The sequence below is a fragment of the Camelina sativa genome, chromosome 13 (genome assembly GCF_030686135.1).
Source record: "Camelina sativa cultivar CO46 ecotype springtype chromosome 13, ASM3068613v1".
Taxonomy (NCBI): Eukaryota; Viridiplantae; Streptophyta; class Magnoliopsida; order Brassicales; family Brassicaceae; genus Camelina; species Camelina sativa.
This window is the reverse complement of record NC_141892.1, coordinates 25,612,193-25,628,818: the sequence shown is the minus strand read 5'-3', so window position 1 is coordinate 25,628,818 and position 16,626 is coordinate 25,612,193. Positions and strand designations below refer to the sequence as shown.

At 36.8% G+C, this 16,626-nt stretch overlaps 4 protein-coding genes across 5 annotated transcripts; 3 read left to right on the top strand and 1 right to left on the bottom strand.

The window, feature by feature from the left end:
- Window positions 1-1,352: 1,352 nt before the first annotated feature.
- On the top strand, window positions 1,353-2,552 carry LOC147930016 (uncharacterized). Its single transcript, XM_087480828.1, has one exon. It carries the CDS (start codon window positions 1,353-1,355, stop codon window positions 2,550-2,552), a length of 1,200 nt encoding a protein of 399 aa, XP_087336954.1.
- A 148-nt stretch (window positions 2,553-2,700) lies between these two features.
- LOC147930015 (uncharacterized) lies at window positions 2,701-6,881 on the top strand. The gene is made up of 6 exons (XM_087480827.1): window positions 2,701-3,452; window positions 3,605-4,380; window positions 4,495-4,945; window positions 5,042-5,347; window positions 5,432-5,648; window positions 5,700-6,881. The coding sequence occupies exons 1-6, from the start codon at window positions 2,701-2,703 to the stop codon at window positions 6,879-6,881; spliced, it is 3,684 nt and encodes a 1,227-aa protein (XP_087336953.1).
- Window positions 6,882-9,832: 2,951 nt separating this feature from the next.
- On the top strand, window positions 9,833-11,826 carry LOC104737605 (two-pore potassium channel 5). The gene is made up of 2 exons (XM_010457819.3): window positions 9,833-11,200; window positions 11,504-11,826. The coding sequence occupies exons 1-2, from the start codon at window positions 10,089-10,091 to the stop codon at window positions 11,649-11,651; spliced, it is 1,260 nt and encodes a 419-aa protein (XP_010456121.2). The 5' UTR covers window positions 9,833-10,088; the 3' UTR covers window positions 11,652-11,826.
- Window positions 11,827-13,292: 1,466 nt separating this feature from the next.
- Window positions 13,293-15,695, bottom strand: LOC104737604 (S-adenosylmethionine synthase). Of its 2 annotated transcripts, XM_087481344.1 has the most exons (3): window positions 15,653-15,695; window positions 15,316-15,487; window positions 13,293-14,661 (listed from the first exon to the last, which is right to left on the bottom strand). In XM_087481344.1, the coding sequence occupies exon 3, from the start codon at window positions 14,648-14,650 to the stop codon at window positions 13,469-13,471; it is 1,182 nt and encodes a 393-aa protein (XP_087337470.1). In that variant the 5' UTR covers window positions 14,651-14,661; window positions 15,316-15,487; window positions 15,653-15,695; the 3' UTR covers window positions 13,293-13,468. The 2 variants fall into 2 exon arrangements, with proteins under 2 accessions (XP_087337470.1, XP_010456120.2); XM_010457818.3 differs by having other exon boundaries at window positions 15,316-15,692.
- Window positions 15,696-16,626: the final 931 nt, after the last annotated feature.

Here is a 16,626-nt window from a genome sequence, read left to right as displayed (position 1 = left end):
AAGTTTTGTTTCCAAATTTAACACATCTCTAAAATTCTAAAATAGCACTATATTTAAAAATAAAACTTTAAAAATTGAATCTTAAATTCAAAATATTAAACTCTACCCTCACAATTATATCATAAATGTAAAATTGAGAATCCACACCTAAAAAAATAAAAATTAATTTTAAATATTTTAATATGTTAAACAGTGTTATTTTTGGAAATTTATGCAGTGTGTTATAATTGTCTATAAAATTTGTTTTAGTGCTATTTTAATATATTTCTCCTATGGTTTAAGAACCTATATATTTTCTATATTATTCCAAATTAAAAATATTAATAGTCGTCTTCTGTTATGGGGGTCTACTAATTTCTTTCATCGACTCAAACTAAACTTGATCGTGTATTCCATTATTCCTTGTTGTATCAAAATGTTAAATGTTAAATGTTAAAACCTTTAAAGAGGCATGATTGTAGTGGGCCTTAGATAAGCCTAATCAGTCATTTAAAAAGTAGGCCATAGTGATGTAGATTGCGTAGGTTTTTTATTGTCCTTTTTCTTTAATGAAGCTAGGTGAGAGCATCCATGCTCCATGAGATGATATAATTTGAGGTTCTCAAACAATTTTCTTTTTTGTAAAATATAATTTGATTTTATAATTAAGTTTTAATTTGGAAAAGAAAAAATTGAACCATTCAATAAAAGTTAATTTGGTTTGCAAGTCTTCCGACATCTTTCTCACCCTCTCTATCTCTTTTCCTTTTGTATTTAATGTCGAATTGTCGATAATCGTTTTATGACACAGATTGAATAGAGAATGAAGTTTATTCACTGCACTGAAGTGTTTATGAATCGTCTCCAAAGCTGGGCCATTGTTTGATTGTTGTATATTACTAGTATACACATTTGATAAATAAATAGAGTAACTGGTTAAAAATATAAGAAGAAAAAGAAAAAAAAAGATAAAAAAAGTAAAAACCTAACCTTTCACGAATCACGAAACGAACACAGCTACATATTCTCACTCAATAATACAAAAGAAAATAATATCTCACTCATTAATTGATAATACAAAAGAAAATAATTGAGATGCGATTTTGGAGCTTAGGCCTCTCCTTTTCAACTAGAGGGTTTCAACCTTAGTTGAAAATATTTTGTTTACCGGAAAAATCTTGGTTTTTCGCAGGATTTGGAAAAGATTGAATTGTTTCTGTACAATATCTGTAGGATTTTTGGAAATCTTTCTAGTTATTACGGTCTTTGTAGGGTTTTTAACCTAGTTCTTCTGGGTTTTCAAGCGCCACTAACTGAGTCTCTTCGTTTTCTTTGATGAGTGTCGTTTAATTGCCCTTGTTTTCAAGTCACAAATGGAGTATGCTTTAGATAAGGCGCTACAAGAGATGTCACTAGAGGAGGATGTACCGATTGTGTTGCAGAACCTTCCTCAGTTTAGCTCATCTGTCAGGAATGAGCGCAGTATCATTGGTCGATTGCTGTGCCCGGAGAATCAGAAGTTGTCCAAGCTGATTCATGAGATGCCAAAACTTTGGAGGGTTTACAATCGAGTCAGGGGAATTGCCCTACCGAATGATGAGTTTCAATTCATCTTTGATTCAGAATCTGATCTTCAAACAGTGCTGGAAGCGGGAGCATGGACCTTTAATGATTGGAGTGTTACCCTGGAGAGATGGGTGGAAAAGCCACTGCCAGATTTTTTAAAAGTTCTACCCATCTGGATCCGCTTACGCAATATTCCGGTTAATTTTAACACAGCAGACACAGTCAAGGAGATAACAAGGCATATTGGTCAGGTTACTCATGTTGCTTTCGATCATGCAAAGCCACAAAGTAAAGGTTATGTTAGGGTTCGTATTTTGTTTGATGTCACGCGTCCTTTGAAGAACTCTCTTGAGTTACAACTGCCATCGGGTGAGATAGTCCACATCTGGATTGAATACGAGAGAATAAGGAGAAGATGTTACATATGTCACCGGTTGACGCATGATAGAGAGAGGTGCCCTGTTAATCCTTTAAACCGGCAAGTAGTTGCTACGGAAAGGACTAAAGCAGCACCAAACATCCCACAACGCCTCATCCCACGAATCAGTAAAGATGATCCTCTGTTTGGTGTGCTAACTGATGATGACGTAGGGATTGATGTTGCCTTTGGGAAGCCAAAAATAGCCAATTCAGTTTTGGATGAGATGCGGCAGTATTTATCTGTTGCTGACCCGCAGTTGAGGAAGGTTCATATTGAACGAGTTCGGAAGTCGGTATGGGGATTAAGGGATGATGCAGATGGACAACAGACGTTGTTGAGGTTAGAAGCACCTACGATTTTCACAACGGAGGTGAATAAAGACAAGGGGTTAGTTTTTGACTTTGAAGGGGTTGGTGCAGCTAATACCACAGAGGAGGATCAAAGTGAACCGGTTTTGAGAACAAGTACTACACTTTCACGTCTCACCTTCCCAAGACAGAATGTCTCAACATCAGCCAATGTAACTCCTCAAGTCAACAAAAGTCCTACGTTCCCCGAACGAGTTTCTCTACTGGTTAGGGACTAGTTCGGGAAATGGTAAAAAAAAAAAGACCGAATCAGTGGAAGAGAAAAGCACAATCTTTGCAGGAAGGTTCGGGTACCAACCAGGTTCTGCATGATCAAGAACTGGAGGATGGAATAACATCAAAAAGGAAGGCTGCGGATGAAGCTACATGATCATCCAAACTTGCCAAACACGGCGACATGGAGGTGGTTCCGAATGGGGAACCGCCGCAGCAAATATGAGCTTTATGAGCTGGAATTGTCAAGGATTGGGGGGCACTTTGACAGTTCCTACTTTGAGAAAAATGCGTCATGAACATTTTCCGGATTTTTTGTTCCTCCTGGAGACTAAGAACTCCAGTCACCATGTTTTGAATTTGCAGAGATCTTTGGGGTATGATCATTCATGTATTATTGATCCAGTGGGCTTGAGTGGAGGTCTAGCTATTTTCTGGAAGGCCTCGTATACAGTGGAGATACTAAGTTCAGACTCTCGCATCATTGATATCAAGGTTGCACTCGGGTCCCTATGTTTTTACATTTCTTGTATCTATGGGGATCCAGTGGCTCAACACCGGAAAGCAGTTTGGGATAAGTTAATCAATACAAGTGTATCCAGAGATGATCCTTGGTTAGTAGTAGGAGACCTCAATGAGATCCTGGATAACATGGAGAAGCTTGGTGGACCAGCACGGGCAGAATCATCGTTCTTTCCATTCCGAAATATGATACATGATTGTCGTCTACGGGAGGTCCCTAGCATAGGAAACAAGTTTTCATGGGCAGGAGAACGAAATAAGATGTGGATACAATGCAAGTTGGATAGAGTTTTGGGAATTGCAGCTTGGTTCCAGGTTTTTCCAAGAGCTCAAGCTGAGTACCTAGACCGCATTGGTTCGGACCATCGACCTCTTTTCACACGGTTTGTGAGTGAGAATATGTCGCAAAGAGGACATTTTATATTTCAGAAAAGGTGGACCTCCAAACCAGATTTTCTGAAGTAATTAGAGAGGGATGGACGAAAGGAGAACAAGCAGAACAAGTGACTGTTATGCAGAGTGTTGCAAAATTCAGGAAGGTGATTTTATTCTGGAAAAGGTCTACTGATCAGAACTCTAAGGATCGAATATCTCGGTTAAGCCATAAGCTTGACGAGGAAGGAGGTAAACTAAGGCCGGATTTTCAGTATATGAAATCACTCCACTGGGAACTTGAGGAAGCTTACAGGGAGGATGAGCTGTTTTGTAAGCATAAGAGTCGAGAAAAATGGTGCCGTGAGGGTGACAGAAATACGAGGTTCTTTCATGGTAGTGTTCAGCGGAGGAAAGTACAGAACAGAATCATGTCCCTGATTGATGCCAATGGAATAGAGCAGTTCTCAGAAGGTTCTAAGGGTAAGGTTGTTGTCCAATACTTTCAAGACATGTTTACAAGTTCTAATCCAGAGGCCATTACTGAAGCTCTAGATGGTATGGTACCAAGGGTTACAGATGAGATGAATGCTTTTTTTACGAGTCTTGTCTCGGGAGAGGAGATTAGAACAGCAGCTTTCAACATACGAGGGGATAGTACTCCTGGTGCAGATGGCATGTCAGGTCATTTTTATCAGACTTATTGGGATGTAGTTGGTTCCCAGGTGGTTGAAGAGGTTCAAAAAAATTTTGAATCGGATTCTCATCCTTTTGAATGGAATTTCACTCAAATTTGTTTGATTCCCAAGAAGTCGAACCCATCCAAAATGGCTGACCTACGACCGATCAGTTTGTGCTCCGTTCTATATAAGATTGTCTCCAAGGTCATGTGTGACAGATTGAAGCGTTTTCTTCCACTCATTGTCTCTGACACAGATGGTGCGTTTGTTTCTGGCCGCCTAATCTCCGACGATATTTTGCTAGCTCATGAGTTGATTCATGCTTTGAGAACTAATTGAAGCTGTGATGAAGAATTTCTGGCTATCAAAACAGATACGTCTAAGGCTTATGACAGAGTGGAGTGGTGCTTTTTAGAGGAATTACTGATACGACTTGGTTTTGATATGAAATGGATCCAGTGGATCATGAGTTGTGTTAAAACGGTGTCTTTCTTGGTCCTCCTGAATGGATCATCCTATGGTTTTTTTAAACCTCACAAAGGACTTCGCCAAGGAGATCTGTTATCCCCTTTCCTCTTTATCCTATGTGCAGAAGCTCTGGTACACATCATGAATAAGACAGAGATTGAAGGAAGACTATCTGGACTGAAACTCTCACCATCATGTCCTTTGATTCAGCACTTGCTTTTTGCTGACAATAGCTTATTCTTGTGCAAAGCCACGTTTAAGGAATGTGCAGAGTTTCTACAATGCTTACAGTTATACGGGAAAACGTCTGGGCAGGAAATCAATTTTCAAAAGTCTGCTATCACCTTTGGGAAAAGGTTGGATCCTTTTATGAGACACTTGATTGGTCTTTTTACTGGAATTGTCCAGGAAGGTGGTTTAGGTAAATACTTGGGGCTCCCATAATGTTTTAGTGGTTTGAAGAGAGACCTCCTAAATTTCATCAGCAACAGATTAAAATCGAGATGCAGTGGCTGGTATGAGAAGACACTTTCCTTAGGAGGTAAAGAAGTGCTTTTGAAATCTGTTGCAATGGCTTTACCGGTTCAAGCCATGTCCTGCTTCAGCTTGACAAAACATCAATGCAAACAGCTCAACAGTGCTATGTCTCAATTCTGGTGGAACGAAAATGAGGTTAAACATAAGATGCACTGGGTAGCATGGGAGAAGATGTGCCAATCCAAGGTTCGGGGAGGTCTACGCTTCAGGGATATTGGAAGGTTTAATCAAGCTCTATTAGCTAAATAAGCCTGGCGCCTCCTTGATTCTCCTTCATCCTTGCTTAGCCGTGTGTACAAAGGCAGATATTTTGCGGATAAAGGTTTTCTTGAGGCCAAGTTAGGGTGTCGACCTTCTTATGCGTGGAGAAGCATTCTCTTTGGGAGAGAGCTTCTTGAAAGAGGAGTTTTAAAGACGATAGGAGACGGGTCTAGTACGAGTGTTTGGTTAGATAAATGGCTTTTTGATGATCAACCTAGGCGTCCTGTCAACAAGGAGTTGCGGATTGATTTGAATCTGCAAGTGCAATCATTGATTAACGAAGCTGGAGATTGAGATGTGCAACGTTTACAGGAGCTCTTTCCTCAAGAAGATGTCATTCAGATTCGTTCATTTCCTCCAGTTTTAAATCTCCAAGATGGTTATATTTGGCCATATACTAATAATGGTCAATATACGGTGAAGAGTGGAAATTGGCTCCTCTCCAGGGAGCTGGAAGCTCTGGATCACGTACCGGCGGAGGTTTCACGGGTTAGTAAGGTCAAGGAGGGGATTTGGTCTATTCTTACTGAGCCAAAGATTAAAATGTTTCTATGGCGAGCCTTGTCTGGAGCTATTGCAGTTGCAGAATGTCTGCGGAGACACGGTTTACAGGCGAATCCGCTTTGTCAAGATTGTAGAATGGAAGATGAAACAGTAGTACATGTTCTCTTTGGATGTACGATTGCGAGAGCAGTCTGGATTGCAACTTCTCTTCCTTTACCGGATCAAGGTTTTTCAGATGATGTGGTGGAGAATATTGGATACATGTTACGACTCATGCAGCGAGTGGAGCTAAATAGTCTACGTCGGGTTGTGATTCCTTGGATCCTTTGGGGAATCTGGAAGGCTAGAAATAGCTCTATTTTTACAAATCGAAGGCAGGATCCACATGTGGTGTTGGCTACAACTTTGGAAGAGTCGGAGATCTGGTTACATCATCAACATGTCACCTCTCAAATAGTGTTTAATGAGGCTCGATTAAGGGATAAGCCTACTCTGTTCTGGACACGACCCCTTCTGGGGACTACAAAATGTAATGTGCATTGCTCCTGGGTGAACGAGTCTTCTTTCTGCGGTGGAGCTTGGTTACTGCGGAGTCATGAAGGGAATGCTCTTCTTCATGCCAGGGATGCTTTTCTACCAATGTTGAACAGAATTGCTGCAGAGTTGCATTGTATTTGGTGGTGTCTCTTGAGTATTCGAGTGTTACACTATACGAAGGTTGAAGTTTGGTCAGACTGTAATGCAGCTATTTCGGCTTTAGAGGATCCATCTGCTTGGCCAAAGTATAGGTCACAGTTACTGAGAATCCAACGGGTGATGCAGGAGATGGGAGAGGTTACTTTCAAACTCTCCTCTAAGAAAGCTAACTCTTTGGTCAGGGATACTGCTAGTAGTGTCACTCGTGATGGTCGCCTCACTTCATATCTAGCTCAAGGTGGACCGGCATGGTTACATGAGAGGATTGAAGAGGAACGATGCCGAAGCTACTGAATCGCGAAAAGGTTTTTGGTTTATTATGATTACTATCCTAATGTTTTAATTTCTTGGTTGTTCTTGTAACACTCCTGTTTCTTTGATTATCAATTCATGAGTTAAAAATAATAATAATAATAATAATTACTGATTTCATTAAATTCATTAGCTCACAATTAATGGTAATCTCTTTTATAGCTACAATAAAAAAAAATCTACCGGATTTATAATAAATAATAGTTTTGATATTATTCGTGTAACGCAATAATATAACGTACATTTTTTATTATTACTAAATATAAATTAATATAAAACAATGATACTAATTTTAAAATTGTACGAATATTTTTTTTTGTTTTAGTGTTTTTTTGTATCACTTCTACTCTCATATATTCTTTTTTAATACATTTACACAATAATCCGTATGACTTTATATATAATCACACTTTTTTTTCGTCTTACTGTATTAAAATCGGACCCATTAAATATCAAGATCTGTACTTTGCGTAAACTAATACGCATGTGGGTTAATATATAGAACACTAGATTTTAACCCGCGGTACACCGCGTGCATATAATTTTTATTATTATTTATATTTATAATGTATTTTTTTGTTAAATATTTGATGTTTTGCAAATAGAGGAATAACTAAATTTTTTGACCGTTTGTTTAGCTAAATATTTTTATTCTTTTTTTAACCCGTAATATATTTCATGACTATTTGTTTGTTATATTTAGTTTGTTTTGTTTAGTGTGAGACTTTATTTTGAAATTTAATTCTTATAACAAAAAAATAAGAGATCTAAATACATAATAAGTCATTTATACGCTATGATTAAGTCACATTATTCCTAATGATTTAATTATTTTACACAATCTTAGTTAAATCAACTTAATTTTATATGTCAAATATTCTAATATTAATATTGTTGACAGATAATAAAATGAGGATTTAACCCGTGTTCGCACAAATTTAATGATAGTTTATTAATTCCAACATGTCATCTTTATAACTCATCTATTATATAGTATTTTGAACTTTTTTAATTTTCATATTCATAATATTTTAAAATGTTATTAAGTTTAGATATATTAATTATAATATTTTAATAAATGTGAATCGAAGTTCTTCTTACGTTAAGATTCAAAACTCACAGGTTTTTGAAAACAAAATAGGAATCAAATTATTATTTTCTTGGTTTGCAAAAGATTCATAGATAGAATATTTTCAATACACAATAAAAGTTGTAGTTAACTATATCATATTTTGTGTTTCTATATTAATTTTGCTGTAATTTTTTAGTTGAAATGGAATGTAACATATTTAGGAAAGAAAATCTGAAGTAATGTTATTTTTGGAAACTTTTGAAGGGTTAATGTTGTAAATAAAAATTTAAATAAGCAAAACAAAAAGACCATAACACAAAATATAGGACCGACGTACTATTTTCCCCTCGGAACTATTGTATCGTGCCAGTTCCCCATCGATCTTTGACTTCTTACCAGTTCTCCTTCAGACTTATATCCTCCGCCTATTTCTCCCGATTCCATACTTCTCCACCTATTTCCCCATCAAACTTAAACTTCTCATCTAATTTCCCATCGTCTTGGTTTTAACGGTTTACTATTTTTATTAACCAACAACGAACCTTATTAACCAAATTAAACCGGATTACAACTCGATTACAACCCGATTACATAACTAAACCTAACTTAACCTAAAAATAAAAAAATCCCCAACGTTTGAAATGAACAACCCTTTGCTCTCTTCTTCTCGTTTCTTTTCCCGACCAACGTTCATTCCGAAAATCTGATGAACTCAATAATTTAATCAATTGTGTTTTGAACAATGAAAATTAAACCCTAACAAGACAATTTCTAGTGAACATTAATCAAATCAAAATTTCCAACTTATTTTCAATTTAAATTATGAACTGAAAATTACATGTTTGAGATTGACAAATCTTGAAGAAATAGTGATAGGAATTGTGGGTAATTGTTCCAAACAAGGCGACTGAAGTATTTACCGGCGATCAATCGATGTGGAACTCACCACCAAGCAAACCGTATCATCATGTAATTGTTTCTTGCTTATTTGTTTCTCACCACCAAGCAAACCGTCACCTTGTTTCTCACCACCGAGCAAACCTTCGTCGTCACTGGATCTCATCATCACCACCATCTCATATGTAGTATCATCTTCTTCATCTCATCTCCTCATCATTACCACCAGATCTCGTCATCTTCGTCACTGTCTCGGACCTCTCGGTCACCGGATCTCATCATCACCAGCAAATTTCATAATTGTCACCACCGTCTAATTTATCGGATCTCATCATCACCATTCACCACCATCTGGTTCGCAAACTCGTTATCATCACCACCGACTCGTCTCCTCATCGCTATAACCAGTTCGCAAACTCGTTATCATTACACTAATTTAAACGATGATATGATTCAACTTCTTTTTTTTCATTTTTTATTTAATATTAAACAAAGATGAAAATGGGGACTAAAGATGAGATTTGATTTTCATTACTGATCTTCTCAAATCAATAGAAAATAATTATAATTTAATAATAGCGTACGTGTTATATTTTACAAAAATAATTGTTGTTTAAGTCTTTTACTTTGTGAGTAATGGCTAAGAGAACGACACCTATGATGATGGCATGATGCAATAATAATTAAATAAAAAGAGAGAAATATAGAAGAAGAAGAAGAAGTCGGGTCAGGTTGGATATATTACCCGGGTTATAAATTGGTTTTATACCGGATTAACATGTGTTTCTATCGGGTTTAATCCCAAAATCGTGTAAACCTAGTTAGATGGGGAAATAAGCAGAGAAATATGGATTCGGGGGAAAATAGGCGGAGGACATAAGTCCGAAAGAGAATTGGTAAAAAGTCAAAGATCGATGGGAAACTAATACGATATGATAATTCTGAGGTAGAAATAGTATATCGGTACTTCAAAAATGTTAATATAGATAAGTTAAAGTTCCGGATAATGTATTTTCATACGTGGCATATGTCCCCCTCTTCTTTTAAAACTCCTATAAAAATAAAATAGAAAAAATTGCTAATCCAATCACACTTCTCTCTCTCTTTTCACCATTTCCGATATAAAAAAAAAACCTTTCTTTTGGAATTTTCCGGTCAAAAAAAAAAAAAAAAAAAGAAAAGCTTTTTAGTACAGAGAGATTTACTCATTTCATTGGTAAATGGAGAATCATCCTCACCACCACCAACCTCTCATCAGCCCTCAATCACGTTTCCGTCTCGAACCCATCCCTGAGAACCCAAACTCCTCCTCTTCCTCCTCGGCCGCCGTCACAACAATCCCTCGCTCTATCTCAAACACTTCCTTCTTCCACGAGATTTCTCAAGAACGTCTTCTTCATCTTCAAGACCTCGAAGAATCCGTACAAAAAGACGACGACGGAGACCAAGACGAAGAAGAAGACAGAGACGAAGAAGAAACAGATCGGTTCTACTCCAATTATACAAGACCACTTCACAGATGTCGTACAGCTCCAGCTATGGTAATAATGAAAGACTTGAGACCAAACAAAACCCAAGAAACAAAGAAACCATCACCAATCTCAAAATCAATCATCAAACAAGCTCTGTTATTGCTGATCATCTACTTAACCTTAGGGGTTTCAATCTACTCCTTCAACAGAGACCACTACTCAGGGATCGAGACTCATCCCGTTGTCGACGCTCTCTATTTCTGTATCGTCACTATGTGCACGATCGGTTACGGTGACATCGCTCCGTTGACCCCATGGACTAAGATCTTCGCCGTTGTCTTCGTTCTGTTCGGATTCGGGTTCTTGGATATACTTCTGAGTGGTGTCGTCAACTACGTTTTGGATCTTCAAGAGAGTATGATCCTAACCGGAATCCAAACCAAGCAGCAGCATCACCATCGCTTCTCTGCTAAAGATTACATCATCGATTTCGAGAAAGGGAGGATGAGGATAAGGATGAAGGTTTGTTTAGCGCTGTGCGTCGTCGTTTTGTGTATTGGTCTCGGTGCTTTGGTTTTGCATTTCGTTGAGGATTTGGGTTTCGTTGATTCGGTTTATCTCTCGGTTATGTCGGTCACGACCGTTGGGTACGGTGATCGGGCTTTTAAGACGCTTGAAGGTAGGCTTTTCGCCGCGGTTTGGCTTCTTGTTTCCACTCTTGCGGTGGCGCGTGCGTTTTTGTATCTGGCGGAGGCGAGGATTGATCGGCGGCATAGGAAAGCTGTTAAATTGGCTTTGAATAGAGAGATCACTGTTGAGGATTTGCTCACTGCTGATACTTATCAACATGGTTTCATCAGGTTTAACAAACATTTCTAACTTTAAAACTTACTTTTTATAAACATTTTTGATTAGTTTTGGAACATTTTGGTGATTTAGAGCTGTTTCTAATAATGGGTTTATGCAATTTCTTTGGATTTTAAGGTTTATGTGTTCAGATTGGTGTAAATCTTTAACCTTTTCGAGTAATCATGTTAATCTTGAGACTTTTTCTTGCAAGCAACAGTCTTTGTTACATCTTATCCATATGAGATTAAGTGATTATTAATCTACTGACACTTTTTTTGTTTTGTTTGGATTTGACTTTGGTGTGTTTGTCTCAGTAAATCAGAGTATATAGTGTTGAAGCTTAAGGAGATGGGGAAGATCACTGATAAAGACATTAACCAGGTTGTGATTCAGTTTGACAAACTTGATTCCAATAATTTGGGCAAAATCACTTTACCTGATCTTTTGAGGGGTCCTCTGTGACAAAAGAACATTCTTCTGTCTCTGCTTTTTTTTTATTTTTTTCCTTCTTGTACAATTATCTTAATTTTTTTTTTACCTTTTTTTTAATGAAAAATAAGTGAATATATATATGTAGCAGCAAAGATTTATACAAGAAAGAATTATCTCTCAATTTATAAAAGATAATATAAATGTATATGTGTGTTTTTTCTTTTTTTGCTTTGTATAAAAGTCAATGGCCAAAGATATTTTTCGGACAAGGTTGGTAAATGAATTTGGTGAGATATAATTAAGAAAATTAAAAATGATATGGAGAAACTAATCTTTCACTTCGTGAGATCATCCAGTGGGAAAAAGACTCTAAAGCTGACGCTTTTTGTCTTTTGATTTAGTAGAAAGGTCGATTGACCAAGTTTCCCATCATAATCCATGCACAAAATTTAGCAGGACAAATATTTGTTTTAAAACCGGTAAACATTTGATTAGAGAATCAGTTAAACACAGATTGGTTTAAGGTTCTTCTGCTTCTGCATAATCAATTTTATCATTTAAAAGTAAACAAGTTGTGAATAGTTAAATGACACAATCCGGACGATGACTATAATAAGATAAACACAGCTATTATATGTTATGTTTTAACGCTATTCAGACTTTTGTTTTTCTTTAGACGAATCAATAATATTAAAATGTTTTTCATAAGCTTTGAAAAAAAAAATTGTTTTTGCTTTCGCGCGTTTCGTATGTATGGTATGAACCGACAAATAAAGAATCTTGTAAAGGCAATGTAAATGGCTTCCACATCTATATATCCATTCTTACCTTTGAATGGATCAAACGTATATATGATCTGTTTTTTGAAAATAAAATATTTAAATTATGTAGCATTGTCATTGTTTGTGGAGAATGATTGTAGTTTCGTGTTGTACTCAAAGATAGATAATGCGTGTAATTTCGTTTATCTGACATAGATTAGTTCTATACTTCCCATAGATATACGTTTGAAACTTTATAAAATATTCTAATCGGCTATCGATCGGCATCTCAGCATCTGAATAATCAATTTTGAAAATGAATGTTGATGATATTTTTGTTGTTGTTGACAAGACTAGTCACCACCTTAAAAACGTACCAAAAATCGAACTGGATAAATGTTTGGGTAGGATCTACATGAACATGACATCTGCATAGTCTATTATAGCTTGGTTTGTATTCTAATAACCGAATTACCTAATCTATGTTCGTCGACAGTCCATCGTAACCAAGTACCAACATGTCTTTTTTTTTTTTTTTTTTTCCCATAAATTTTTCAATTAAAAGAAGTAACCATACGAGCTAAGTAATGACATTTACGTTATACAGTTTGAGAGTAGAGAGAGTTAAGCAAGAGCTTAATCTATTGTAATTTTTTACTAACAAAGAGAGTAGTAAAAGGTAAAAGAGAAAGTAGACTGACTAGAAGCTTTTCAAAAGACCACGACCCGCAACGCTCTCTTCTACCACGATTCCCTCGTCCTACTACCGTCCATTGATTTTGGATCTTTTGAGTTGGTTGGTTTTAGTTAACCAACATTTCTTACAATAGCTAAATTAGGTAAAATGACAACATAGCTAAGATAATTAGATTTAGCTTCCGATCAGTATAGCATAAACCAACATTCATAGTGAAAGAGAAACCATCGCAAACATCAAAATTAATACTAGTAAACAAACCAGAAACTTTCATATCAAGAATACAAGAAGAAGAAGAAGAAAAACAGAAACATAGGGATTTAATTATTGGTCTATGGTAAGGATGTTTAAAGAAACATAGCAAAATATTAAAATCATAAATAATGATATTAAGCTTGAGGTTTGTCCCACTTGAGTGGCTTCACGACCTCCCAGGTGAAATCAGGGTCGTCTCTTCCGAAATGTCCATACGCCGCCGTTTTCAAAAACCTTCCATTTCCTCCTCTCTTCAAGTCCAAGTTAATGGTCATCATTCCTGGCCTGAAGTCGAAGGTCTCCTTCACGATCTTCAGTATCTCCTTGTCTGGAATCAACCCTGTTCCGTAAGTGTCAACAAAGACAGACAATGGCTCAGGGACTCCAATGGCGTATGAGACCTGGACAAGAGCCCTACGAGCCATTCCATTAGCCACCACACTCTTTGCTGCCTGCCTCACAATGTAAGCTCCGCTTCTGTCGACTTTGGTTGGGTCTTTGCCTGAGAAAGCACCTCCTCCGTGAGCTCCCCATCCACCGTAAGTGTCGATGATGATCTTACGTCCAGTCAAACCAGCGTCACCGTGTGGTCCACCGATCACAAACCTGCCTGATGGGTTGAGGTGGAAGATGGTTTTGTCGTCGAGGTACTTCTCTGGGATGATTGGTTTGATGACGTGCTCCTTGAGGTCACGAGCGATTTCGTCATTGGTCACAGTTTCATCGTGCTGGGTTGAGATAAGGACGGTGTGGACACGGACTGGAACCATAGCGCCGTTGTCGTTGTAGTACTCAACAGTGACTTGGGTCTTGCCATCTGGTCTTAACCAACGGCAAGTTCCATTCTTTCTGACTTCAGTGAGACGAGCACCAATCTTGGTTGCAAGGACATGGCTCAAAGGCATGAGCTCAGGGGTTTCGTCAGTGGCATAACCAAACATGTGTCCTTGGTCTCCAGCTCCAATGTCTTCTGGACGCTTGGTGAAGTGACCGTGAACACCTTGAGCAATGTCTGGGCTCTGTTGTTCGATGTTGACAAGGACTTTGCATTTGTCAGCATCGAGACCAACATCATCAGAGATGAAACCAATGGAGCGGCAAGTGTCACGGACGATCTTCTCATAGTCGACTGTAGCCTTGGTAGTGATCTCACCGAAGACCATGACCATGTTGGTCTTGGTGCATGTCTCACAAGCAACTTTGCTGTCAGGGTCTTGCTCAAGGCAGGCATCGAGAACTGCATCAGAGATCTGGTCGCAAAGTTTGTCTGGGTGTCCTTCGTTCACAGACTCGGATGTGAATAGGAAAGTCTCCATTTTTCAAAAGCCTATACGAACAAAAGAAAGATTTGAATCAGCAACACTCAATAGATCATGAAAGCATTTTAAAAATCAAAAAGAAAGATTCCACACTCAAGTGACATAAAAAGATAGAAAGATTCGAAAATCATTGTCAAAAAGCATAAAAAGAGATTCGATTTCTTATGATACACAAAGATGCTCAGAGTGGGTTGTGGTGAGACAGTAGCAATTCTAACGCAATGGAGATCTATAGAAGAAGTAACAGGAAAAAAACTAATCTACATTAAGTAACTGCAATCTTAAATAGTACACACACACACACACGAATCATCCAAATCTATGCAAAACTGATAAACCCATTATGCAGATCTGCTACAGTGAAACCTGAATTGAGTTCGAAAGTTCAGAAAAATGAAGATTAGATACTTAAGGACTCGGAAACGAACAGATCTAGATACGATACATCACATATAACCTAACCTACTCATATCCTCAAATCTCATTTCAGTAGCCACACTATCACAGATCTAAGAACAAACAAGGCGTAAACAGTTGGAAAAATGATCAAATCTGAGTTGGCATCTCACTGCAGATTTAACGAAGCATACGACCCTAAACCCATGAAATCGAGAGAGTAAAAGCGATACAGAGAGGGAAAAAAAGAAGAAGAAGAGGGAAACCTGGGACGATGGAGCGATATCAGATCTCGGAGAAACAGATCTAATAGCGAAGAAGAAGAAGAAACGAGTCAGGGACGATTTGTGGATGAGAAGGGGAGTTGGGCTATTTATAGCGATTAACGGTGCTGTTGACCGTCAACCGGATCAGTAGGTTTTTTTTTTTTTTTTGGTGCTTTTGGACTTTTTTTTTTTTTTTTTTTTGTCAACCATTTGGCCACAACAGGCCGGCCCATTAGCCTAATCCCTACATTTGTAGGGAGCGAGACTCGATCCCTGGTGTGATGGTGCCTTGTGCATTAAGGACTTACCTTTGGCCACTGCACTAAGGTCACTTCACGTGCTTTTGGACTTTTTGGACACTTCAATATATTCTTCTCATCGGCTTATTCGGCTACTTGCCAATTCTTTAAAAACCCAATTTGGAAAGTGAATCATTTTAATTTATTATTTTCCTTCTCACCCATATTGTAATATACAAACGTGTTGTTGCCAAGGAAAATAGTTGAACCTAAACTTTCATGTCATGGTTTTTTGGTAGGTGAAAACTATGTCGTTGTTAAGAAAAAATAATGATCATTGGATCTCTCACTAAACGGTTCGAATTAGATTAGAGTTTTCGGATGAAGGATTTGACTTACCTTAAATCATTTATTAATAGATTGTATTTTTATTCAATACATAATTTAGTTTTGAAATTGTCTCTTTTTATCTAAACTATCCTATATTTTTGATACAATTATTTTTTTTTAAATATGTAATATATATATATATTTGAAATAATAATAAAATGTTAAATTATTAGTGAATATGGATATATATATATATATATATATTATTTTCCTTCTCACCAATACTGTAATATATAAAGGTGTTGTTGCCAAGAAAAAATGTTGAACATAAACTTTCATGACATGGTTTTTTGATAGGTGAAAACTATGTCGTTGTTAAGAAAAAATGATGACCATTAGATCTCTCACTAAACGGTTGGATTTAGACTAGAGTCTTCTGGTGAAAGATTTGACATACCTTAAATCATTTATTAATAGATTGTATTTTTGTTCAATACATAATTTAGTTTTAAAATTGTCTCTTTTTATCTAAATTATCCTATATTTTTTTGATACAATTATTATATTTTTTAAAATATGTAATATATATATATGAAATAATCATAAAATGTTAAATTATTAGTGAATATGGGTATATATATATTATTTTTGATATAAAAATTATAAATTTACTTGTTATATAATAATTTATCTTAAATAGAAAGGATGAAATAAAAAATTTAATACCCTCTCATACACTAAT